Source organism: Natator depressus, chromosome 5 (genome assembly GCF_965152275.1).
Source record: "Natator depressus isolate rNatDep1 chromosome 5, rNatDep2.hap1, whole genome shotgun sequence".
NCBI lineage: Eukaryota > Metazoa > Chordata > Testudines > Cheloniidae > Natator > Natator depressus.
Window position 1 is genome coordinate 128,443,856 of NC_134238.1, and position 25,962 is coordinate 128,469,817.

The following is a 25,962-nucleotide window of genomic DNA, read 5'->3' on the forward strand; positions in this document are numbered from 1 at the left end:
GGAAGGAAACTCAGAAGTTGTCTAATATTTTGAGGCAATGCTTAAAATGTTTTGTAACAGGACTTAATATGGAAGAATATAAATTAGGAACTGAAGAGGATAATCCTGGTTTAAAAATGCAGAAAATATTTACCTCCTCCCTGGAACTTTTAAGAAGGTCCTATGCCGTATAGTTTCATTCTGCTCTGGAGGAAATTGTATAATATAATTTGGGAAATGCAAATAAGCCCAACAGAAAAGTAATGCAAAAAAGCAGGTTTCATGGAGATTTTCCAGACATGGCTGTTTAACTGAAGTAACAAATAAAACTCTCAAAGGGCAACACCTTGGCACATATCCCACAGATAAGTTGAAGTCCTCCTACACAGAAACAGAGGCATCAGTTATGAAAGCTACGCTGCCTTGTACATGCTTTGTCAGAAAGGAATCCTGGTATGTTCAAACAATATGTCAACAGTTCTAGCTGCTCCTAAGTGTGATTAAAAACGCTCTACTATTCAAATGTTGTTGTTTAGGGGACATTAAAGAGGATGCAAAAAAGAAAACATGTATAGTATGCCCAGTTTTAAACTAGCACCATCATTACTAGTCTATGTATCATGAAAGATGAATGTCAGTGTTTTAGGCCTAAAAAACAGGAAAACCACAACATAAATCAGGTACTGTAACAACATTAATCTAAAAAGGGACTCTCACCATCTGAAGCAGGAGGGAACATGACAGAATATACTGAGGGAAGGTGAGCACTTGGGATAAGAGATTTTGTTAGTAAATTTTGTAAGAAGTTGAGATTCTAACTTAACTGTTCTTGAATCATGTTTCAGAACATTGATGAAGCTGAGACCATATTGTTACATTATATACTTCAGATATTTGTTAATCATAAAGTTATGCACATGAAAGATCATAGTAGTACATTGTATAGTTTGGGTAGTCATTAATCATGAAGTGATGCATTTGCTTCATACTGTGTATGTCCCATAACTTCATCGCTAATCAGCAGTTGATAGGATTATTTTCTGTATCCACCTGTTGGCCAACACATGTGACTGACTGGTGTGTACAGTTCAAAATGGGGGTCTGTAGGAATTATGTCTTGTATGTATCAAAAATAAAACTCTTGGGTGACATGGGGAGGGAAAGCTCAGTAGTCTTATTGATCATATTTTTAACCTTTTGTTGGGCCTTGTATCTTGCACACTTCCAGGGGCAGAGTCCCAAGAAAATCAACCCTGACTTACTGTTTCCAGTTGCACAGGGGATATTTATTTATGGTGTGTAGTCATCATAAGTGAAATGTGTACAGTATAAAATTTGCATTTCCATAGCAGCATTTGAAATGGAATGATGCTTTAGTGATTGTTTTTGTTATCACTTTTCCCCCCCAGCTTCAGTGAATGCTAGCTTGAATTCACTTTCCCCATGCAACCAGTGGTTTGTAATAAAGGTCAACTAAGCAATTTGTAAGTTCAGGTGATAACCCCCGTACAATAATTTGGGCCCGTCTAAATAGACTTTGTGGCTGTCAAAGCTCCTGTTAATTGAACTTCATTGCAGAGGCATGCTAGATGGCAAATTTCTAGTTACTGATATACATACATCGGTTTCACAATAATTTTGAATGTCTTACTGCTGAGAAACGCTTCGGAGCAAAAGAGTCGTAATATCAGCTGATTTTGAATTTTTTCAGAGTAGTCATCAGGTATTAAATCATTTAAAAAGAAAATTACAATTGCTTCTTCTTTTGTAGTGTGGTTGTCTTGATGGATTCTTTTAGGTTCTCAGATATCTATGGCAGTAAACACAGTAGCCAGTGATCACCTGTGTCTCAGAAAGCTTGCCCATAAATCTAACACATTATGAGTATCTCTAAGTACTCAGTTGGTAAGGTGATTGGGAACCATTAGGCAAAACCATTTTAGAAAATACAGAGGAAAAACATTGGCTCCCATCAGCTATTTAAAAATATATATATATAATTTGAAACAGCCAGTAAAGTTTTCCTTTTGCTCCTTCAATTCAAACAGGTACCACAGAAAGGACTCTTAGTCCAGAGGCAGGCGGGACTGTTCAAGCAAAGGAGGGGGAGTCCAGGGCTGACTTCTCCAGTCCACCATTCCTTCTAGATCAGCAGCATGACTCCCACTCCTGTCCCAAGACAACCAACTAATTGGGGGAAAACTGTCGCAGGAGTAGAAATGCATGACAGGAGACAGGTGGGTGCTAGAAGTTATTCAGAAGAGTTGTTGGGTAAAGTTAAAACAAAGATTTGAGCACTCCAGCAACATCCTTGAATTCAGTGAAGAGCAAATTCACTTCAGAAGCCAATAGATCACTTACTGCGAATAGGTGCTATAGAGCCAGTACCACAGACGTGATGTCTGGTGCTTACTCTAGTTATCTTCAGTAATCCCCAAGAAGACTTGAAGGGTTGTGAGAGTTTGATGTGAAAATCTCTCAACTAGTGCACCTTATTAGAATGGAGAGCTGAAGTCAATCAGGTGACTTAGACTATTTCATCATATCAGTCCCTTTGAGAAAGGTAAACTGTATTATCCCTGCCTGAATTTTTTGAGGGTTGCTCTACACAACTGCTTCCAGTATAAGTCCTATATCTGAATGTGTCTTCTGCCCATGTGTGTTCACTATGATCCTAGTAATATCAATATCTTACTTCATGGGGAAAAAGAGAGAATTATATCCATTTCTAGATGGTATCAAGAGTTTCATCAAGAGAAATCAATCAGTTTTGTAAAAGAGCATCAAGAAAGCAGAGTGTTGCTGAAGAAAATATCCACTTAAGGTGCTATTAGACTCCTGACAGGGTGTCAGTTTTCCATGAGTAACCAAAATACAGTCAGCAAGAACACAGCTAATTGGATCAGACAGAGTGTTGGATAGAAATCTGAAGATGCTGGGCATGCTAGTTTCCTGCATCACTCTAGTGATCCGGGCCCATCTCCATATGTGGATAAGGCTGGCACGTCTTGTCACTGAAGCTCATGATGTTTGAAGTTCTGAACACAATAGTATCTGTTTCCCTGTCAGTTTATGAACCTCTGCTTTGATGGAAGGGACTGACCAAATGTTCATCAGGGCAGATTACAGTAGAACTAGAGAGGCAAAACCAAGTCAATATTTTCTGTATTGGGACAGTGCTCGCTATTCTTGCCACGGTAGCCTTTTCCTGGAGGGAGCTCTAGCCAAACTCATGGTTGGCATTCCATGACCATCAGAGAGTCTAGGTTACGTTTTGAATGGAGAGTTTACCAGCCTGCCAGTGACTGGAACCCTCACTGGGAGTGAAGTGTCCTTCCTGGGCAAGTACAAAAGGGAGCTGTGGAAGAAGATTCACTCATTTATGGATTCTCCCTCTAAAATGAAATATGAGACATTTAAGACTAAAATGCATATGCAGAGATGGACAAATATCAGGTGTGGGCATCCTGTTTTTTTTTGTCCCCTCCCAAGAAGACAGTGAGGGCAGTTGTCTGTTTGGTATTCATGCTACACTCATTGCTGAGGAAGGCATAGATGATAGCTACTCTTGACTATCAGAATATTATCCTCCGGACTGAGCAGAACTGAGGTTGACACTGAGATTTTGCACCGTTTCACTAGTGGTTGGCATATTTGTTTAATAATTTTCATGACTGTCATTCAGCAAGCTCCTCAAAATCATTTCCCTGCTCATGAGCAGTGCCTCATTCTTGTCTGGCTTAAATTTCAAACCAGCTGTCTCAAAGGAGAATGTAAAACTAGGGTGTCAGCATAAGGATGGCACTACAGCCTGAAGTGATTGAAGATGTCCATTAAGTGGCTTCCCGTAGCCATTAAATGACTGGGGTGGTAGGAGGAAAATCTTGCAGCAGAACACAGGAGAGTACAATAAGACTTCCTTGACAGCAAGGCACAGGTGATCATTCACTGCCCTCTTGATAAGTCACTCATGAACCAATGCAGCATGGTCAGTAATCTGCTGAAAGATATAACAAGATCAACTTGGACACCTGACTTCTGTTCATAGCCGAGATCAACCAAAGATACTAGTGTAGTTTTTTAGGTTTATCCAGCCCTCATGTAACTGGACTCTATATCATGCTACAGTTGTCCAGCTGATATTTTCTCACTAAATCTCCAGAATGGGGAGATTTGGGACTGAATGGAAAACAGAGTAAAACAAAAGATGGCTTCTTGTGCAAGGTGTTAAACACCACTTACTTTAAAAGAGGCTGGCATGATGCTTTCATGTAGTCATTAATAATCTTTGTCAATAGTGGAACCAAGCTTTCCTTCCTGGATTTACCTGTTCATGAGAGAGAAGGGTTCATTTCACAGCTAATTGGACAAAGTCTATTTCACACACATAGTGAGCTCTATCAGCAAAACCAGATGAAACTCTACCATATATTTTGCATTTGCTGTTTCATGCTTTTGTACTCTTGTGTCCGTAGTCATGGATCTGAGCTATGTCTCTGAATGGGAGCAGTCTGGAGTCATAAGATTGCCTAGTACTTAAAATCATTCTTCCAGTTATGTGTTTGTAGATGCTGTCAGAGAAAAAGAAATATGCCTTAGCCTTCATCATAGTTTCCGTAGAGGAATGTGTAATATAGCACCTGGAATCTGTTGAGTTGAGACACTTTCACCATTGTGATCTTCTGTCTCCTTTGCCACGTAATCTATCACAGACCATTTGTTAACTCTGAGGACATTGTAGAGAAAGGGGATACCTGGGAGCTAGTGTAGCAGAAGAAAGAGGACAAAAATTTGTATGGTCTAGCCATCAAAGCACTAATCTAATGGTTGGCCAGTTGTATCTGAGTTTCGGGCTTTATTTGGATCACAAGGCACATTAGTGGATTTGATAGATTTAAAATAAATGGACCATCCCAAAAGATCACAAAGTGGTTAAGACTTAATAACCAATATACTTTTTTCATATAGGATTCACTTCAACACCATTGGGTTGAACAAAGCAATAACAGTGCACAGTGGCAGCACAACCTTTTAAGTCCGCAATCTAAGAATACTTTTTCTTCTTGAAACTGCCAGGATGTTTACCCGTTTTGGAGAATCACTAGAGAAGTAGATCCTAATATCCATACTTGTTCAAAAAGTGCCATCAGTTTTCTGGCTACTGGTGGTCAGATTTTGATTTTATTTGTCATAAAAAATGTGGGGCCCCCTATAGCACAGTGCTTCGTGAAACTATGCTGGGGGGCATTGCTTTAATGCTGATTAAGATTCGGAAATGTCACCTACTAAATCAGTAATTTTTTTTATTGTTGTTCCCTTTGTCTCTTCTTCGTTCTGTTTGGCTGTTTGCTTTCTGCTTCATTCTGAGTGAGTGTGTGAGAGAGAGAGAGAGAGAGAGAGAACATGATTTTGGATACTTGTTTACTGGAACTGACAGTTACATTTAGTTCCTGGCCTCTTTGTAGGTGGGAACATAACTGTCAAAATTCTATGTTGGAAAATGTGATTTTTGAATAAACAGTTACCAGTAAGAAACATTCGCTCTTTTTAGCTAGTCTCTGAACCTTGGGGAGAAAGCCCTAGCAGTTGCTCAGGGAAGATGTCTGCCAGAGGGATAGAAAACAGAGGTGAACAGAAAACATAATGGCAGATTATACAAAACAATAGTGTACCCTCGTTGAGTACTGTTTTCTATCTTGGTTGCTTCACCTCAGGAGCCAAAGTTGGAAAAAACTTGAAAGAAGGGTGACTGTAAAAAAAAAAAAAAAAAAAAAAAAAAAAAGTTAAGGTTTGACGGGGCTTACAAGGAAAATGCTTTTAAAATGCTGGGATTTTTATAGGATAGAAGGGAAAACAATTAAGCAGATGCTCAGAGGTAAATATAAACTAAGTGCTCCTTTTCAACTTTTTCCTCTGTATGAGAATGGGTTTATTTGGGTTTTTTTGGTTGAAATTGAAGGGATTACATTTTTAAAGGAATATTTAAAGTTAGTATGTGGGAACTCACTGCTCCAGGAATTCATAAGTAGTACGTGTGTTTGGATTTAAAAAGTCTATTAATTGTATCAATAATAACATACAAGCATGCAAGCTAAATATGGTTATTGTAAGATGATTCAGACTTCATGATTCCAGGCATTAGGTGATTGCTTGTGAGGATTGGAAAGAAAATTTTCCATTTGCAGAACATGGTACAAATTGGCTAGGTGCTTTGTCCAGTTATGCTGGAAGAAGGACAGGAAATGTTTGATGTGGTTTAATTAGGCCGCAACTTTATTCTTAAATGTCTGGGAGTCCTGACAGATAAAAGTGTACAATGCAGGTTATCATTTTAATATATACATGAGGGGCCATCCCGCTTACCCATCCTCATCCCCAGCCAACCCAATTCTGGGACTTTACCATCTCTCCCCCTTGAAGGAAGGTGGCGGGCGGTTATAAAGAGGGAGGGGGTTGGCTCCCTGCCATACCAATCATAGGAGCCCTGAACCATCCCCTCCCCTCCAGTTCTGCTCTTTTAAAGAATACCTCCCTTAAATCGGTTTTTAAATCCTTTTTATCTGATCACTGTATCCCTTCCCTACGGAGTACCTACACTTGGACATCTACCCCACGTTTACATAAAGAGTTGCGACATCATAGCCTAACTCCCATTTCATGTTCACCCTAACTAAGCTCCTCTAATCCTTCTGTGGGGAAGGTGAAAAAAAACCCACTTCACCTTGGCTAATGTGATGAGGGAAAAATTCCTTCTGTGCCCTCTGAAAAAGGAGCGAGCAGAGGAATGCCCACAGCAGATCCTGATAAAACCCAGTATTTCACCACTTCTGTGGGTGGGAGGGTGGGTGCTGCTCTGTCTGGTCCAGGTAAAAGAGGGCTTTTCCTGCACCGGCATGGACCTATATAATTGCCCCTCTATTCCAGTCACTGGCAGGGGGTGGGTCAGTATCCGCATGCTGACCTGGTCTGCCACTGCAGCAGAAAGTCACTCGCTGTCTCTTTTCCACTCAAAGGGGCACGCACCTTTTACAATAAGCCAGACAATGGCCCCCACGGCTTAGGTGTCATTTTAAGAGTATTACAGTCACCTCAAAAGTACTAGGTAAGTATTGGAGGCATTCGGATAACACTATGATGAGTGTGATATAAATATTTAGATAGACTATATTAATATCTATATGTGTATATGCATTTAAATGAACATCAGTATACGATTCATCTGGAATCTCTAGCTTGTTAGTACTAGAAATTTGGTGTTTTTAACATATATGCTAATTTTATTTATTTTCAGAGATCCAGCATACTTTGATGAAAACTGGTTAAACAGAATCAAAACAGAAGTAGGAGATAATTGGAGGCTAAAGGTATTTTCTTCATGCTTTGCTTTTCTACAGTCAGTATTTTAGTTCTTAATAAAATATTTTTTCAGTATTAACTTATTCCTAAATTAAAATATTAGCTTACAGTAGAAGATATCAAACTAACTATAGTAAATGTAATTAAGGATTTCTCATTATCTAAAGTTGTTGGCTCTTTTAGAGTTTAATTTAATGTCAAAAACCAAGTTAATGATGTAAATCCATTTCAGTAATTGGAGAAAACTTTATCAGAAAAATAAACCTTAAAAGAGCTTTGAAAATTTTTTTTAAAGAAAATTTCAACAGGTACGAAATTTGAATGAAGGTAAAAAATAATTTTTTTTTTAATTGCTAAGTATGGAAATGCCCAACCAATTACCCTAAAAATCTTAAGTGCACTTCAGAAAAGACTGTGGAAAAATGACATCTTACTACTCTGCTTCTAAGTCATATCTATGATAAAGAGGTAAAATGATGCTACTCTTTACTACAGTGTCCACTCAACTGTGGAAGAGCAAACTATTCTGGTTTGGATTTTGCATAATCATCAGATGTGTTAACTAATTTCTAGTTCCACAATCACTTGTGCAACTCAGTCACCTTGTAATAATATCTTCAATTATACTTTTTTACAAATCCTCAAGTCAATAGAGATTGGACAGGTGTAGTGGAGGGTAGTTTTCGACCTCCACAAACCAGAAAGAACACAGCTAGATGCTGAGATCCCAGTGTGGGTTTGAGGAAAAATACCTTCAGTTGTAAGTTGAACAAATTTGATCTGAAGATCATTGAGATGTAATCAGATGTGCAACCCTACAATGACAGGTTTCAGAGTAGAAGCCCTGTTAGTCTGTATCCTCAAAAAAACGAGGAGTACTTGTGGCACCTTAGAGACTAACAACTTAAATCCCATTTCAGGATAGAACCGTAGGTGAAAGGTAAACTGCTATCAAAAAGTTGTTTGTGCCTCTTTATTGCTCTTCACCTTTTTCCATAATAAGGTTGTTTGCTTGTTTTTCCTCCTAGAAATAACAAGCCTCGACTGCTGTTTTTCTTGATCAACTGGAGAACCACTGTCCATAACATCACAATAGGCTGAAAGTTCAACTGCAGCTTTTGCAGCTCCCTGTTGAAATTGGGGGAAGGGAACTTTCTCATACCAGTTTGTCAGGAGTTTGAATTTGACATGAAGGGGAGTGTTCCCCCAAAAAAGTTTAAAGCAGCCGTATTAAACTCTTCCCCTCCTAAATGAAGAGAGGGAAAGCAGCTGAGATTTGTCCGTTGATGTCAGAATCTTAGTAGTTTTTCAATCCTCCACTTTATAAATAAGAATGTGAAGAGCTAATACTTTTCATGCAAGGAGTGTACTAAAGGAAACAAACAAAAAAACCCCAACAACAATGCAACCTTTGAGACCTTCTTAAAAATAATAAAGGGCACAAACAAAATATTTAACTCTTCCTTTTGTAGCTTCGCCACTTGCAGGGATCCTTGATATAAGGAGTATGCATATCTGACAAGTAACACAGTTACAGTTTGTCTTCAGCTCTCTATATATTGGTCATTTGAAACGTGGTGAGTGGGGACATCTTCAGTATGTAAACTTCGATGGCTTACCTCCAGATTTAAGATGTCAGTAGCATGTATCTGTGAACATCCTTAATAGTAAAAACAACAAGGAGTCCTTGTGGCACCTTAGAGACTAACAAATTTATTTGGGCATAAGCTTTTGTGGGCTATAACCCACTTCATCAGATGCATGGAGTAAAAAATACACTAGGCAGGTACAAATATACAGCACATGAAAAGATGAGAGTTGCCTTACCAAGTAGGGGGTCAGTGCTAACAAGGCCAATTCAATCAGGGTGGATGTGGCCCATTTCCAGCAGTTGACAAGAAGGTGTGAGTATCAACCAAGTCTTTATTCGGGCCTAATTTGATGGTGTCAAGTTTGCAAATTAATTCCAGTTCTGCAGTTTCTCATTGAAGTCTGTTTTTGAATTTTTTTTGACGCATTTTGTATACTATCCCACAAGGCTCTGTTATAGTGAATAGAAGAATATTCTGACTGTGTCAGGCACAAGGTAGAGCTTTGTTCCCTGTCTCCAGTTTTGCATGGTGTAGTAGTCAAACACTTGCACTAGAAGTACAAATCAGTGAAGGTATCCAAGTCTGGGGAATAGATGACGAGGTAGAATACTATGCAGCTGATCTTGTTTTCCTGATGCACCCCCCACGCTGACGACATCCTACTCCTGGTGCCATTGTCATTGAGGAATTTAGTAAATTACATGGTTATAAATTGAACCTTTAAATCAGAGTTTTGATTGTACATTGGAGCTGTGCAAGAATGCATGGCTCAGTGCTACGTTAGCACACACTTGGATTAAGTGTTTGATCATCATCATCTCTTTGAATTGGTCTGAAATCCAAATATTGAATTATTAGCCTTCTCACTTAATCAGTTTTAAAGTGATTTGAATCACTGGGCAAATTTACCAATAACTATGAAGGACAGAGTTGTCCTATTAAAAATGTAGTGTCCTCTTACTATACCAGTGGCAAACTTATCTGTATGATTGAATACTAAGGATTATTCTCAAATTCTGAAGGAACATAAATTGCATAGGCAGGTCTTAATATTCCCAGTTGCAGAGCATACTTTTTGGCTTCAGAGACAGAGAAAAAGGGTAGGAAAAGACAATCGGGGACACATTATAGCACTGGGTACAGGCAGAGCTATATATACCAGAATTCATTCAACTAGGTAATGCACTGTATCTTAAAATGGACCAAATTTTTTTATTATGTTAAATGCCACTATGTATGTCATTATACTTCTATGTAATAGAATTAAGGAAAGATGCCACATTTCATGTGCAAAATTTTGGATAACCACAGTCATTGGTAATCCATCTTTTTTACTGGTAATGAACACCCAGCTTCTCAATTTTGGTTTACGAAATAGGTTTGGTTTTTTTGTAAAAATCTCTAAAAATGAAAAGATAATTATCTCTTGCCTTGCTTAGTGCACGAGAAATCCACTTTGCATAATTATATTTTAGATTGCATGCAGAACAGAGATTTTTCTATTAAAAACACATTTTGGAAACAGAATGCCAATCATTGTAACTGGGATACAGCACAAAAAAATATTTCATTCTGTTACCAAGGCCTTGCAGTTGTGAACTTCCCTAAACCACAAACTTCAATATTTCAGTATTCAAAAGATATAGGAATACCATTATCTGAGGAGGACTGGTCAGTTTGAAAAGCGGTTGATAACATTACTGTGCATAATGACTTGAGACAGATGCAAATGTCCATAGGTGTTTTATTTCATCACATTTTATGTCTGTGCAGAATATTATTGAATGTGTGGGGGATGGGAACAAAAACTTGGATAATGTCCTCTTTTTCTCATTCACTATGGTAATTTTCAGAAATTCATAAATTTTGGGGAAAAGTTGAACAATAAGTTCCCAGTTATCTCCTGTTTGATCTCAAGCTTTTTGTCCTAGATATTTGCCTGGGCAATCAGACTGCAGCATTTGTTTAAAAATGTCATTTATTTCCATTAGTACTAGCACACTGTGTGCTCAAATATTGGGTAACATTGTCCAACCTTATAATGATAGTTTCTGTTAGACTTTCTACCACTAGAACAGAACATTGGATGTCTTGTGGAAAGGGAGGACATTTTCAAAGATGAATGGCTCTCAGTTTGAAACAGTTTAGGCAAAATGGAATAATCTGTTAAATTATGATATAGACTATTTGGGACTATAACCAAACCTGGACTCTTGAAAACTATTTTTTTTTATTCTTGTTCTAGTGTAGTTTTATACCACTTTGTGATACTTAGATTATTTAATTCTCTGTTTGTGCAGCAGCACTAATAAAGTTTGGTTTTAAAAAATGATGACTGCTGGACCTGAGTTAGGTGTGTCCCATCCCACCAGCACTCTGTCTTACATTAAATAAATTGGACCTGTCTTCCAAGCCTTAAGATCACATTGACATACCCTGCCCCAGCTGGGTACCATCACCATTCATTATAGTCCTTTCCATGGTCTACTATCATCCTACATAAGAGAGTCCTCTGGGAGAGGAGCAGTTGCTTACAAATTACCCTTTCAGTTCTCTCAGACAGATAGGAACAGAACCTCCTGCTAGGATCGGCAGGTAAGACTGCAGAATCTCATGGGCATCCACATGAAAGGCTGTGAATTGGTCTGAAAGAGCCTGCACGGATACTTATCTTCATGGCAAGAAGGCGATCAGTGATTAACACAATTGGCTTAGTTTCCACTAAGCCCCAGCTTCTGAACCAGTGCTGCTTTTTTGAGTTATGGTCCCTATTGTGTATTCCACACATGCCATGCATTTGGTTCCAGAAGTGTTTCCAAAGTGTGCCAACTTAGCTACTTTGTCACTAGATTTAGTGACTTTTTGGTTTCCTTAGTGAGGAAATAATTGTCAACGTGACCAGTGACAAATCTAGTGACTTTCACTGCTGGTTACAGTGACATTCAGAGAAATAAATCACCAATATGTATCACCAAATCAGTCACAAACAGCTCAATAGTGTTAATAAAATCATTTCCATTCTCTTCTTATGACATTCTGTTGCACACCAAGTTAATGTTGTTATGTCTCAGTTGTTGTGACAATACTGCTATATAGGTCAGAATGCTGGAGTATGCGGAAGATTGATAAATGAAAGATACTGACTGCAGAAATGAACTGGCTGAGGGGAATACTGAGAATTTCAAGACTGCAGAAAATAATAAATGAAGTGATAAGAAAACAGGGCAAGAAGTAACTCTGTTACAGAAGATTCAAGAAAGACTGCAGTGGTTTGGACATGTGCCCAAGATGCATCTAGGGAGGATACCGTACATGGCAATTCCTATCAGAGTGTAAGAAACTAGAAATAGAGGTTTCAGAGTAACAGCCGTGTTAGTCTGTATTCGCAAAAAGAAAAGGAGTACTTGTGGCACCTTAGAGACTCTAAGGTGCCACAAGTACTCCTTTTCTTTTTTAGAAATAGAGGAAGACTGAGGGTGCATTGGATAGACACGGTAAAGAATGACACAGAACAGAAAGTTTTAAAAATGAACAGAGAGGTGAAGCTGGTACAAGATGAAGTGGTAGAAAGACTTCAGTCAGTCTCATTGTTGCTGCTGAGCTGATGGGCGGGAATCAAAGATGTAATGGTAGGACTTGTATCCCACCTTTAGGTCAGGGACTGTAGTGCAAACACTTGAGTGTGTTTAATCCATCCAGCAGAGAGCAGTATGCTAAATGTAGTTTGTATATGGAATTACTTCTGTCATTGCTTGACTGAATGCCCCTTTGTTTTCTAAAGCTCTGAAACAATATAATTATATTCTCCCCTCAGTCCTGGTATTTAACTTTTACAAATTAATCAGTTGCTCTTAGCACTTGCTTTGCTTCCCTATTGTGATATAAATGTTTTTGTCACTGTATTTGAATTTCTCCTTAAAATGTGTGTTGTGACTGGAAGGTGATGTTAATATTGCTACTGAGTCGAATTTAAAATAGAAAACAGTTGCACTAATTTCCTACGCTGATTGGCCCTTGGCAGCAGCTATATTCCAGCATATTTGCTGTAAGCCACTAAAAATGTCCCTTCCCTGCTGGACTCATGATTAGTGTTAGATGTTAGACCAGTCTAAGTTGGAGTTACTTGTATTATGGTGGGTCTTATGATTGGCTGGTTGTGTGTTTTACCATGGTGTTGCAGCAAACACTTGAACGGGATGTATCAAGGTATTGATTGTTATGGAGATAGAAAGATGGGGTCATGGAGATCAGATGTTGGGTTTCTTTACAGTCACCTCTGTCTTAGGCGCTCTCTAACCACCCTAGTCTTGGTAGCAGATGAGCTGCAATCTCCTACTCAAAAAGGGGTGAAATCTGGGCTGGGGGTTATATGGAAGGAAGATGGTCACTTTCTTTTTGATTAGGGGATCTTGATTCACATGGGGAAAAGGGTAGTATTTTTCATTTTATTTCTTTGTCACTTTTGGGAAATACTCAAGGTCCCCATGTACTCTGAGGTAAACTGGACTTAATTCTGCAGCATGGCCCTTGGTTTCTATGGCACTTCAGTGCAGCGGGCTGGAAATTTTGCGGCAGCCTCAGGTAAATTCAAAATTGGAGGTTTTTAATGAATCATTTATGAAAATGAATAATACAATCAGTACAGCATTCCTTATCGTGTTTGATTTAATATTAAAATCAAGTAATTTACCTTTCCCCTAAATTTTAAATTTGCTGCAGATTTTTGTAATGAAAATGCATAACTGCTGTGAACATCTTTTTTCCAGAGGTGGTGGGGACTGGATGCCTTGGCAGTTGGAACTTTTGACACCAGAGAAGGTGTGGGAGGTTGTTTAGGATTGTGGAATTAATGACAATTCTTTGTTCAGTCTCACATCATTAGAGAGCTTGGAATAGCTGCAGTATGCAGCTTGCTCTGCAGTATCTCCAGTTTCTCATTTTAGGCTGACCATGATTTAAAAAAATCCAAGTAGATAGCATTTTTTCTAGTCTGATTTGAGATTTCATGGTGGTCATGAAACCCATAAACCTATCCCAGGTGTTTTTAGCTCACATTTGTTCTTTTGTGGATGGACGGTCTGTTTCATTGTTTAGCCAGTGGAGAGTGATTGAGCTGAATGGCTTTCAGAGCTCTCTGTTGGCTAACTCTGTTGTTGGCCAAGTAGGTCATCACAGTGTGCCCTTTAATATCAGTACAGTGGTTCCTAAATTTTCTCTGCATTATCTTCTTAGGTCTTGTTGGAATACAGATGGCTTGTGGCACTGTTTAGAGTGCTCTTTACTGGGTTACGTATAGAGTGTGTTTATAATCTTCTCCCATCACTCTAAAGGACATGAAGAGTTATTCCCCCTCCCCTCCCCATAGTGTCTACAAAGCCATGACATCTATGAGTGGCTATTGACTGGTACATAGGTTGGTGAATCCTAGCTGCCTACATTCAGAAGCAGTTTCTCATGAATAGTTTTCTATCTACATCATGGACAAATAGAAGGGATTGAGACGGGATTAACTCCTTTCGGGGGCAGATGCAAAATCTTCTTTGGTTGCAGTTTTGGCCAGTCTAACTTGCTGAGGTACTAAGGGAGCTTCTATCTTTGACTGAGAGCCAGGCCCCTCATAGTTAGTAAAATCAAGTTGGGGGTGATGTTAGGTCTTTTTTTTGGCAGGGCTGACAGGCTTTCCAGGGTTGAGATCATCTGCTACCACAAATATAAAAAGGAAGGGACACACTTTAAGTTTGGTATAGTTAGAAATGTAACCAAAACATGTCCCTTAGAGCTCCAGTATGTGTTAAATCCACAGCCAGGCTTTCTTTCTCTCTCTCTCTCTCTCTCTCTTTCTCCTATTTACCCCACTTCGTAGGAGATAAAATTTCTTGTTCTTCGAGTATGTGTCGGTGTGGATCCCACTTTATATGTGCATGCCGCTCAAGGATGTGAGATCAGAATCTTTGAACAGCAGTGTCCATTGGGCCATGCCTGCACCTCACAGGTCCTCGTCCCCACTCCCTCATGAGGGCATAAAGGTCAGCAGAGTGGTCAGACCCATCCTTCAGGTCTCTCTTACTGCCTGTGGCAGCGAGACAGAACCAGGCTATATATGCCTGCTACCCTTTAGCTAATAACAAGTAAAGAGAGGAAATACTCTAGGTAGATAACTAGGGTTAATTCTCATCAGAAAATTCTTTTAATTTTCTTGCAAACCTCCTTCCTTGCCACTCCCAAAAATTATTTATTATTCAGTATTCTTCACCACAACCACTATCATGGTGGCTTCAAAACCTGTCGGTCTCTCAAATGACACATTCTCCTCGCAGATGGAGGTAGCCATGGTCTGTTCTGCTTAGGTGAAAGCCGTATGACTGACCATTGCACTGTCTGCCAGTCTTTCTCATCAGAAATGAGAAAATCTGGAGACACTGGGCTAAAACTATTTCTGTTGGAGCAGTCTGTGAGGGGCACTTTTAGACCCAGAAGAATAGGCATCAGGCTGCAAGATGAGACCTTGTACCTCCAGGTCCAGTTAGTTAGAGCCCTTGTGAGCTGCAATGCAACTCTGAAGGCAAATTCCAATAAGGCAGCTGACACTGTACTGATTGGCTGTCCATGACTGCCCAAGTCAGCTTATCGCTGATGGCTGCTCTGGCACCAAAAGACTGAGATGTATCCTCCACTTGGAATCAAAGTAGACCAGAACACCAAACGGGCCATGGTTCCTAGCACCAGTGCTTTTACCTCCTGTAAAAAGGGAAAAGCTCAGAGGCCTAAGAAAAGATCATTTGCCTTCGGTCTCCTCCTGGGAATTTGGCAGAAAGTCCTTTAGTAATACAGGGCAAGTGACATGGTATTGATTCCTGGCCCAGTACTAAGTAGTACCAAAACAACCCGTGTACCTACATCTGCTGCTGATACCTTGGCACTGGCAAGCAAAGCCCTAATGGATCCAGCAGACCAACTATTGTTGGAAGTCACTGCTTATCTGGTACCGTCCTCTGTATTGAGGACGTTACTCTTGGCACTAACTCTGATGTCTAAATTCTCAGTACTGACAGTACCCCCAGAGTTCAGCACCACCTTTAGCGGAAATCTACTCCTTTTCTTTCCTGTCTGGGCCGCACCTTTTCCCTCCGACTAGCCTAGAGCCTTCCCCTCTCCCCCATTCACCGAGATCAGGAAATAGTTCACCCTCTCATTTTGGAGCCCCAGCTTCCCCATCACTTTCATGACACTGGCTTAAACAGTGCTACCCTTACAATTTTTCACCATGGCCTGAGTCAAAGCCAATTCCAGTCAGTAGGAATTTTTGTCATTCACTTCATTGTGCTCCATTGGCTGGCGTTGACTTTGGATCAGGCCCACATCATGGGACAATCGTAACGAATTATTGATTCCGGCAAGATACTTTTCACTAGAAATACAAATGGACTTACATTTGTGTATGTGATTCTGCTTACAGTATTACTTGTGATTTTCTTAGCCTGCTGTATACCTACACAATTGTTTTTATATATTTATATAAATACAGTAGAATTTCAATTTTACTAAAACCAGCCTTACAAATGACCAGTTACATAAATAATTTTTCCAGAAAGGGGGGAAAAAATCACATAATGAAAGTGATGTCGATGAACAAGTCGACATCTCTTCACATTCCAATTTCTTCAGTGGATGGGAAGTATCTTTGCAGTGGTGTAAAGAACAAGACGACGACGATGAGGTAGTGCACCATACTGCAATTTATGCACCATACCTACTGTAATTTTGAGAGGTACAATTTTTTGAGCATTTCAATTTTATAAACATCAGTCCCCAATTATTTTGTAAAATTAGAGGTTCTACTGTATCTTAAATTCAGTGGCTTTGTATGTTTTAATTTCTCTCTCTTCCATCAAACAGATAAGCAATCTGAAGAAAATTTTAAAAGGAATACTGGATTATAATCATGAGGTAAGAACTATTTCTCAGTGCTCTATACAGACCTTTCCTTTTGCTGAATATATTCATTATGCTTGTTGAACATGTTACAGAATATTGTTTCGTTTAGCATTAGGTCCAGATATATCACATGTGCTCAGCACCCAGCAGCTCCCATTGGAGCTGAGCTCTTTCAAAAAATCTGACCCTTTCCTTATGAAATGAAATTGGTCATTTTTCTAAATAGCTATTCTGTATCTTATCCGCCCTTCCATACTCTTTAAACCTATTCTACCAAAATAAATGAACTCATCATGGACTATCCTTGAGTACTAGACTGCTCCAAAGCTTTATTGCATGCTTCATCAAATATGCCATAAAGGAACAAACCCAACTTCCAAATTGTGTTGAAAATAAAAACACTAATATTCTTAAGCATCTTGACATGAAAATAGTAGATGTTCTTGGTGACTCCATATTGGAGTTGAATGCATAAAAAATAAAGCTTGTCTGTCTGACTTTCTCCTCTGCTCCTAGTAAAGACTATCGCTTTCATTTTTTTCTATGGGGAAAATACTCAATTGAGGTGGGGAGAGAGGAGTTAATTAAAAGTTTTAATTTTGGACTGTTAGAGATCTACTCTTGTGGCATGTGTGTTCTATGGGGAAGCTTTTGTGCTGCTTGTCTCCAAGACTGCACTCCATGGGAAGGAAAACAAGATATATTTATTCCCTGCTACGTGCTGAGGTAGCTGGTGCATTAAGAATGCAGTGAAACAGGCACATTATGGGATACTCCAAGCACTTGTTTTCTGTCTGAACAGTATAAATATTCTAGAGAGGAGGAAGATAATACATTTGCTAAGACTTTTGGGGAGGGGGCAACATTTTCAAAAATGTTAGATTGACGTTAGACTCCCAAATTCAAACTTAATAAATAGACTGATTTTCAGAACTTCTGAGTATCACATTAAAGTTAACTCATGTTAAAGTCTCAGGAGGGTAGGAATTCAGAACTCAGATGTTTCTGAGCAAACATGCCAAGTCCTGTTAGCTGCTCAGAATGAATCTATCAGAAAGACATACATACATTTTTCTTGGGAATTGTTTATCTGCTATGTAACAACCCCATATGGATCCTTTTCCATGCCTTGCACACACACTGCTTGCTACCTTCACTTGTCAATCTGGGTTTAAAAGAATCTTCCCTTACACTTCATTCGGCAGATATTTCTTTCATGGTCATGTTGAAGGAAGAGCAGTTAGTCCACAGCCTCTGGGTTTGTGAGAGCTTGATGCATTATAAAAGTTCCTTATATCCTAGAATACCAATGTTGTATTTACAAAATGATGTCAGCTCCTTTTTAAGCCACTAAGTATGTGTAAGTTTAAGTTTCTGACATGGTAAATTTATTTTAGAAAGTCAGTGACTTGAATTCAGAAAATGACTGAGCTTCAAGCTTTAGTGACTGATGCATTAAGTACGAAATTCTTCAAAGATAAGATGCATCTGTGAAACATCCCAGATTGCTTCCAAAAGTGCATGGTGATGAAGATCCACTTACATTTGTCAGTTGTCCTGCCTACATTTTTCTCATCTGAGTGGACATCCTGGCAAAGTCCTTCTACACAAGCTAGATGTGAAAAGATTAGGCTTTTACCTAGCATAGACAAAAGCCTTGGAGAATTAGAGCACTTTTTTTGTTTCATTTTACAGTAACTCAATAGTTTATGGAGTATCCAAGGGGATTCTAATGGCTGTCATAAAGCATCCTGCACTATTACAGCCTCGCAGGAGAACAGGTTGATGGTCCTGTCCAGGATCCTGTGTACTTTATGATCTCCAAAGAAGTTGCCATAGACTATTCCTCTTCCCAGAGAATTCTGCTGTAAAATCTAAGCTTCTGCTATTTTCCTTAAAGTTTCTAGTATTTGTGCAAAGAAGACTTTTCAGCTGTCAGAGTCCAAACCAATATGGTGGTTGTTTCCTGAGGCTGCTAAATCCTCAAATAGCTATGACTTGTTCCTTTTTTATTTCAGTGGGGTATCGACACTGGCGCCTAATTTTAACATACCATTTTGACAGCAATATGCAGCTAACATGTTTGTTTCACAATCCCAAACCCATGTCCTCATAGTGCCAAATGACATATCTCCTACCCAGCTTCCCTAAGAGCATCTACAAAGCAATATAAAAATCTGCATCACATTTTAAAGGTTGGGGCAATGTCAAAATTGGATATCAAAATAACCATTCAAGAAATACTGTATTGATTATATTATTCATTTTCTGTTTTATTTAATAAAAATATTCTTTTTTCAATTTACCTGGGTCTGCTACAGAATTCACATTTTAGGTCACTGGAGTGACAGAAAAACGAGGGAACCTTGCCCAAGAATTTAGGTCCAGTTTGCCACATAGTACACGGGCATTAGACATGTTAATGCCCATTCTTTGGGCAAGACTTCTAAGGCAGCAAATCTCTGTTGTCTTTTTAAAACAACTTGATTTGCAAGACAGTCGTTTAGTATTCTTATACATACATTTACTAGATACTATTGTGTAAATATCTTTTCCAAAGCTATTTTTTGGCTTAAAAAATCAGCAAATAAATTACACATTCCTTTCACAGTCACTCTTTTTTCCTCCGTTTGCATTTTTGATCTGTTAAATTGACTGTTTTTTTTCTATCTGCAATTTATGTGCTAAAAGTTTGACTCATCCCAATTTTCATAGTAATATTTTCAACTCTTACAAAGCTTTTTCTGATCTAGCAGAACTGCTTAATTCTCCCAACTAATGCTCATTAATGTGTAAATCCTTCTAGATGGTAAATTGGCTTACAATAATTGTATGTCAGATATGATTCTCTTCTCTTTCAGCTTCTTTCCATTCTTTCTCCCTGCTTCTATGTCAAGCATTTTTTTCCTTTTATGACCACCTTTCTGCTATTCAGTTTGTCTTGTACCATTTCAGACTGTTTCCACAGATTGAAAATCAGTTGTCTTACATCTCGGACTTGCTAAATGTCTTTTGGACCAGGCCTGTAAAACTGCTAGACCAAGGGATTAGTGACAGTTTTACAGTCTTTTGTTTTGTCATCCATCAGGGCTAGACACACACATTATATCTTTGGAATTTTAGCTTTCCACTTCTGTGATTTACAGCTTATTTCCCAGATGCAATTAAATTATTCTGTCTGATGACATATTTTTGTATCTGAAGAATTCTTTATTTGAATTGTAGAAAACAACTTCATTTTTTTAAAAGTCCATCAGACAGGTACTGTTGGTCAGCTGTCTTTTGAACTTCCTCATGTTACTGGCTTCTTTGCTGGCCTTTCCCAACCTGGAAGAACAGATCTGTAGTGGTGAGAGTAGTTGGTTGTTGGTATTAGTTGAGACAGCCTTCTCTGGATTCTCTGAAAGGCTGGTTGTATCAAATTATGTAGATGAAATTTGTGTTGTAGAATTCTGTCCAAAGGTAAGTGGGCTGAGGTTATCCAATTTATTTCGCTTGAGACTCGAAGTTGGGTTTGAAAACTTTGCCAGAGATCGAAGGTGAGCTCTTTCTACTGGCTTCTTGCCTTATCTACATATTTTGATACATATATATATATATATGTTGTATCTTTGTGCAGATTTTAGGGCAGCAGATTAATGACTTTACCCTTCCTGATGTTAACCTGATTGGAGAGCACTCAGATGTTGCAGAGCTTGGAAGAATGCTTCAGCTCATTTTGGGATGTGCTGTGAATTGTGAGCAGAAGCAAGGTAATCAATTTTAAATATACATTATTCTCTCTGTGTAGTTAATGCAAGTCAGACTTGCTATATAAATGATGTGGGGAAAACGGTGTGTCTGGGATTGTTGTCAGAGGCACAGTTTATTTTTCTGTGGGTCATGACTTCATTTTGTCTTATTGATGATAGTTGACATCACATTACATCACATTACAAGCTTCACTTGAGTTTGCAAGCTGGAACTGTGGAGCTGGTTATGTATGCTTCTGATGTATATATTTCCTTTTGGTTCCATGAATAGAAATGAAAAATAGCTTCAATGATGAAAATTACTGAACCCAGCTTTTAGTTATTAATTATTGTGGGAAGGCTCAGTTGCAGATTCTTACCTGGGTAATTACAAATTCATAGACAAGATACACATTGCACACAAAAAGAATGGTTATGATATAGGTTTGGGAGCCATATGCTATAGGATCTGGATTCTGTTCCCAACTCTGACACTTGTTCCCACCTTGGGCACATGACTTAAAACTCTCTGGCCTTTTCTACTCTTGAGAATTTGCTACCCACTCAGTGGTTTCCCAGCATGCCAGTCTCACACCTCATATCCATCAACAAATGAGTCCTTAGCAGGTATTATAAAATCAGCTGATATTGGAACTTACAAATATGAGATCCAGGAAGAGGAAAAACAGAGGGCATATATTCATGAAAATACAACAAAGACAAGAGTAGAGTCTCTGACCAGATGCACAAGGTACACAAAATGATTCACTATTGAAAGGTAGGATGAGAATCCTGAAAATCATGAAAGGGCAGGACCTTTTCTTATATCATGCCCTGGTCCTTCTGTCTGGGAAAAAAGGGAGCTGCAACTGGAGGACAGACAGTTCCAGTGGGAATTATTGAGTGGGCATTTAAAGACAAAAATGATTACTTTGACCCAACTGTTAGTCATTTCACCACAGCTACCTATTGCCAGTATCAGTCAGGACAATAGTAGTTAATGGTTTGCCCCCTTAACTTACAAGCTTTCCACAGCTACTCCACCCATGGGAAAGAGCATAGAAAGGAAAATGTGTATCCAGACAAGATGCCCTTGCAACAGGGATAACTGTATTATCCCTGTTCTTGTACATAATTTGCAGTTTTTGATACTGCAACTGGCCTACAAGCTTGTTTGTATTACAACTGAGTACTTGCACATCAGTGATGATTTTCTTAAATATCAATATTAGAATATATACTGCTTGGTCCTGAAATGACTTGAGTTTTTGAAAATGTCTCCATCTTTCACTTGGCCTGCCTCTTATGTGCACACGCATGGACCTTTAGAAATGTCTTGCAAGCCTTGCATCATTACTTGGAAGTTTGGCTTTTTGTTACTGTGCTCCTGGGTTTATTGGGGTGGGGTCTGGATACTGACTGGGCACAAGTCCCAGGAATGGCACCTGCACAATTTGCAGGAGAGAGGTGGCTATTTACCCCTTTGTTCTGTTTGACCATCTTAAGTTTAAGTGTAAATAATGACATGCAAGAATGTTCTTGTTTTCAGAGTACATCCAGACCATCATGATGATGGAGGAGTCTGTTCAGCATGTTGTCATGACAGCTATTCAGGAGGTATGCTGAAGTGTCCATAATATGTAACAATTCAGCTTTTCAATTCAGTACCGGAATATACTTTTTCTCAGTTTTGTTAACTTCAGTATAAAAAAATAATAGCAGAGGCATGGAATGTAACATTTATAAAGTTAGAATAAGGAATGTTTTCCTCTTTTGATTAGGGAAAACAGAGTTTTGCTAATCAAGCCTTATTTATATAATAGAATTCAGGCAAATTCCCACTTTTCTTTAAATCTAGAAGATTAAACTTCTAGATATTGATACAGGGCTCCCCTTCCTTTACCTTTCCTTTCCTATGGCTCCTAACAACACACTATTTTGTTGTGTAAGTAGCAAAACAAGTACTGTAGAACGTCGTTCATTTGCACCTAGTAACGGGGAGACTCATTGCATTCCTGAATTTTGTAAATGGGCAAGTAAGAGAACAAGTATAGTAAAAAGAGGAAAATGCATTGCAAAATATAGTTTCTATTTTGTTAGCTGTAGTCTAGTTTTTAGTTTTAATTATTCCTGGTAATACTTCATAGTAGTCAATAAATGTACTGTAATATATTCTGTAAAAATAACATCATTTTAGTAACATGAGACCTCACAAGAGCATTTGTTCCTAAAGCTGAGAAGTGGGGAAAGGCCACCTTTTTTGGTAAGCTTAGCAATGTTTTAGTTTAGATCAGCAAGTTGACTATATACAGTTTTTTTAAGGAATGATTGCACAATCTTGCTTTAACTGATGAGTCATGCTGAGACACTAGATGGAAGCATAGCAGAAAGGAAGCAACTACAGTGAAATCTGTTGTTAATGGCTGCCATTACTTCTTCCAAGTTTTGGCTATTGAAACAGGTGCCTGCCTAATACAGGGATACTCGGCTCAGTAGGACTTCCATGCCTTAGTTCTGGGTCTTGCCTATGGGGCTTTAGCTAATAGTGCCTTAGCTGAGACCCAACACTATAAAGCACTTTTCGGATTCAGGTGGAGCAACTCCCTTCAAACCACTTTAGTAGCTCAACCTCACTGACATAAAAGCAGCTGAGTGGCCTCTTGTGTGACCGGAAACAGGTTTCATGGATGGTTTGTAACTCAGGACAAATTAATGTGAGAGAGACAAGAAATCTAAAAAGGGCAGAGATTTTGCTGACCTCCAAAGTAAATGGTTTCTTGGCACATGCTCCACAAGAAGGCAAAAGTTCACTAAGGTCTTTGCCAATATGTCTTTCGTTCCCAATCCATAAATGATGATCAGTTTAACTGATGTTAACATAACTGATGATCAGTTTTGCATGTTAGCAAAAATCACCATGTTTAAGCATCTAATTCCACTTAGATCTTGATAAATCAGCAGTTGAACACTATGCTGTCTTCAGTGTGATAAATTCAGATTTGTCTACCCAGTATATAAAATGTGTTTTTCCTACAGTTCCCAAAAAGGGAAATAAGTGATACAGAGCCAAAGGTTGCTCAAGTCTTCATCATGACATGTCTCTGCAATCCATAGTCTAGGAGTCATATGAATTGTTTGATGACCATGGAACCATGTAGAGTACTAAAACTGGTAGGGGGCAAGCACACTTGCTTCTCAGATTTAGCATTCTGGAAATGAGGGTAAAAAAAAAAACAAACCCATCCCCCTAGATTATCTTTCATTCCCTGTCCTTCCCTAAGCCAGTGCTGTCAGGGAGTCAGTTCCTGGTTTCCTGACCACGTGGGTGTTTTTGGCAGTTTTTGTGCATGTGTGTCTCCTTTTCTCTGACCCCCTCCCCCATTTGCTTTGATAGGATTTTTTATAGCTGTCTTTTATTGGTCCCCAGTTTTTAGTAGCACTTTCCACTCTGCTACAGTGGACAAAAAATAAGTTTGTATTCAGGAGATGTGATCCTTAATCTAATAAGGTATCCATATTAATAATCATGCCCATTGTTTAATGGCTTAATGAAGCATTTGTCCAGTGGCTATGAAGCTTGTTCAGTATTTGTGCCCTGTGCCAAGAAAAAAGTGACACCACAGGCTGAGGGCTCTCCTTTGGAGGGGTCTTTGAAACTCAGTTGATCAAAAGAGCTCCTTTCCAAGTAATACTCCAGATCGAAGTGGCTTGACTCTATCATTCAAAGAGTTTAGAAGACTAAAGAATTCAGAACCAAATGGAGAGTTCTGAGATGCTTATTCAAAAATCTTCAAATCCTTCTCAGAGTCAAGAGTTCAGATCCCAGGAAAATCTTCAGAGCTGCAATCTCCATCTTTGGAGAAAAACATAGCTGGATGGGCAACAGACTTCTAAAGTCAGATAAAGAGTTATTGCCAAAGAATTGTGTTCTTATTTTGCCTCAAGCAGGTAGCCTCTATGGGTCCTAGAAAGTTCAAAAGGTTTAGGGTCTTCCTGGATCCAGGACATTCAGAACTTTTTCATGGTCTGGTGGACTGCTTGGAACAGACCTCTGCAGAGGGATTTGAGTGACTCAGGTATGTGGAAGAGTCACCAAATGAAGTGCTGATACGATGGCCATGTAGACAGGTGAGAAGTGTAGGTATTGCACACCTACATCATCCAAGCATTGCAAAACTCTTTCCATGCAGTTAGACTGTCTTAAGTATTAGTTACATAAAAAGACCTGTTAAATAAATCTTTCTACTGTATTGCATAGTTTATTTTTCTACTTCAGTTAAATATATGCAAATGCTTATAGATGATACTTTATTAATTTATGCATAATAAATAATACTGCTCATGGAAATGTGTTTCACACCCCAGCAGAACTGGCCCATCTATCACCTGTAATAGCCTATACCTAAGGTGGTATTTTTTTCACACTGCAAAATGGTAATTTCACATGTGAAGTTTTGTACAAGAAAATGAATTTAAAAGAATCTTCATTTTATTTGAATTTCCTGTGCTTTTGAACAACTGTATACTTTATCCAAATTTTTTAAGTAAAACCCCAAGCTAAAAAATAAATGGAAAATCTTTGTTTCTTCAGGTAGATTCTGAAACATTTCAAACACCTTATAAACCCGGTATAAACCAAACAGTGCCTTGATAGTCTGTTCATTTCAATGGAGCTGAATTCATGTGTTTCCAGCATTGAGATTCTAAGGCCTTGCAAACATTCATGCACATAAGTAGTTCCATTGAACTCATAAGTTTGCAGGATGGGGGCCGAAGTGTGTGGTTTTCAAAGCAATGAAAAATCTACTATGAAGTTTTTCAATTTCACATTTTACACAGATTCATTTTTCATGGCAAACAAAAATTTAATATTTCCCATGAAATCTATTTCTGTGACAATACAGCTTTGCAATTGCTTCATAATGCATCTGGCAAATTATGCTGTTCTTTTCCCAAGCCTCATATATAAATAGTCATTTGGAAGGTTGATAGTTCTTTACCAATAAATAGGAAAACACCTTCATTTCCTAATAACAAAACGTAGAGACTTTATAACAAGTTCCTTTTCCCCTTCAGTAAGCATGTCCACCAGACCATCAAAATAAGATCATGCTCTTTACTGCAGAGTACTTGAGGCAGTTTCAAACCTGTCTGAGGTTGCATAGCAAGAAGGACTTGCTCCTTAGATTGGTCCCAAAAATGTTGTTTTCACAGACATAGCAAATATCAGTTTTCCTGTGTTTCAGCCTAACTATTTTCAAGGTTCATTTTCTCTTCAGTCAAAACTATTCGTTGTAGAGGCTGCTTTATGGAATAATCAGTGATGGTGGAAAAAGTCAAAAGTCATACCATACTAGAAGTTGTAGAAG

The 25,962-nt window shown here is 38.6% G+C and overlaps 1 protein-coding gene across 6 annotated transcripts in view; it reads left to right on the plus strand.

Moving 5' to 3' along the window:
- HOOK3 (hook microtubule tethering protein 3) overlaps nt 1-25,962 on the plus strand; it is a 133,423-nt gene that overhangs the window by 28,959 nt on the left and 78,502 nt on the right. For 3 of the 6 annotated variants that reach the window (XM_074953627.1, XM_074953629.1, XM_074953628.1), the window contains exons 3-6: nt 7,271-7,343; nt 16,824-16,874; nt 20,482-20,614; nt 22,143-22,210. In XM_074953627.1, the coding sequence (XP_074809728.1) occupies nt 7,271-7,343; nt 16,824-16,874; nt 20,482-20,614; nt 22,143-22,210 (325 nt within the window). Of the gene's footprint in view, nt 1-2,027; nt 2,217-7,270; nt 7,344-16,823; nt 16,875-20,481; nt 20,615-22,142; nt 22,211-25,962 lie in introns of all 6 variants that reach the window. The other 3 variants (XM_074953630.1, XM_074953631.1, XM_074953632.1) reach the window with 3 other exon arrangements.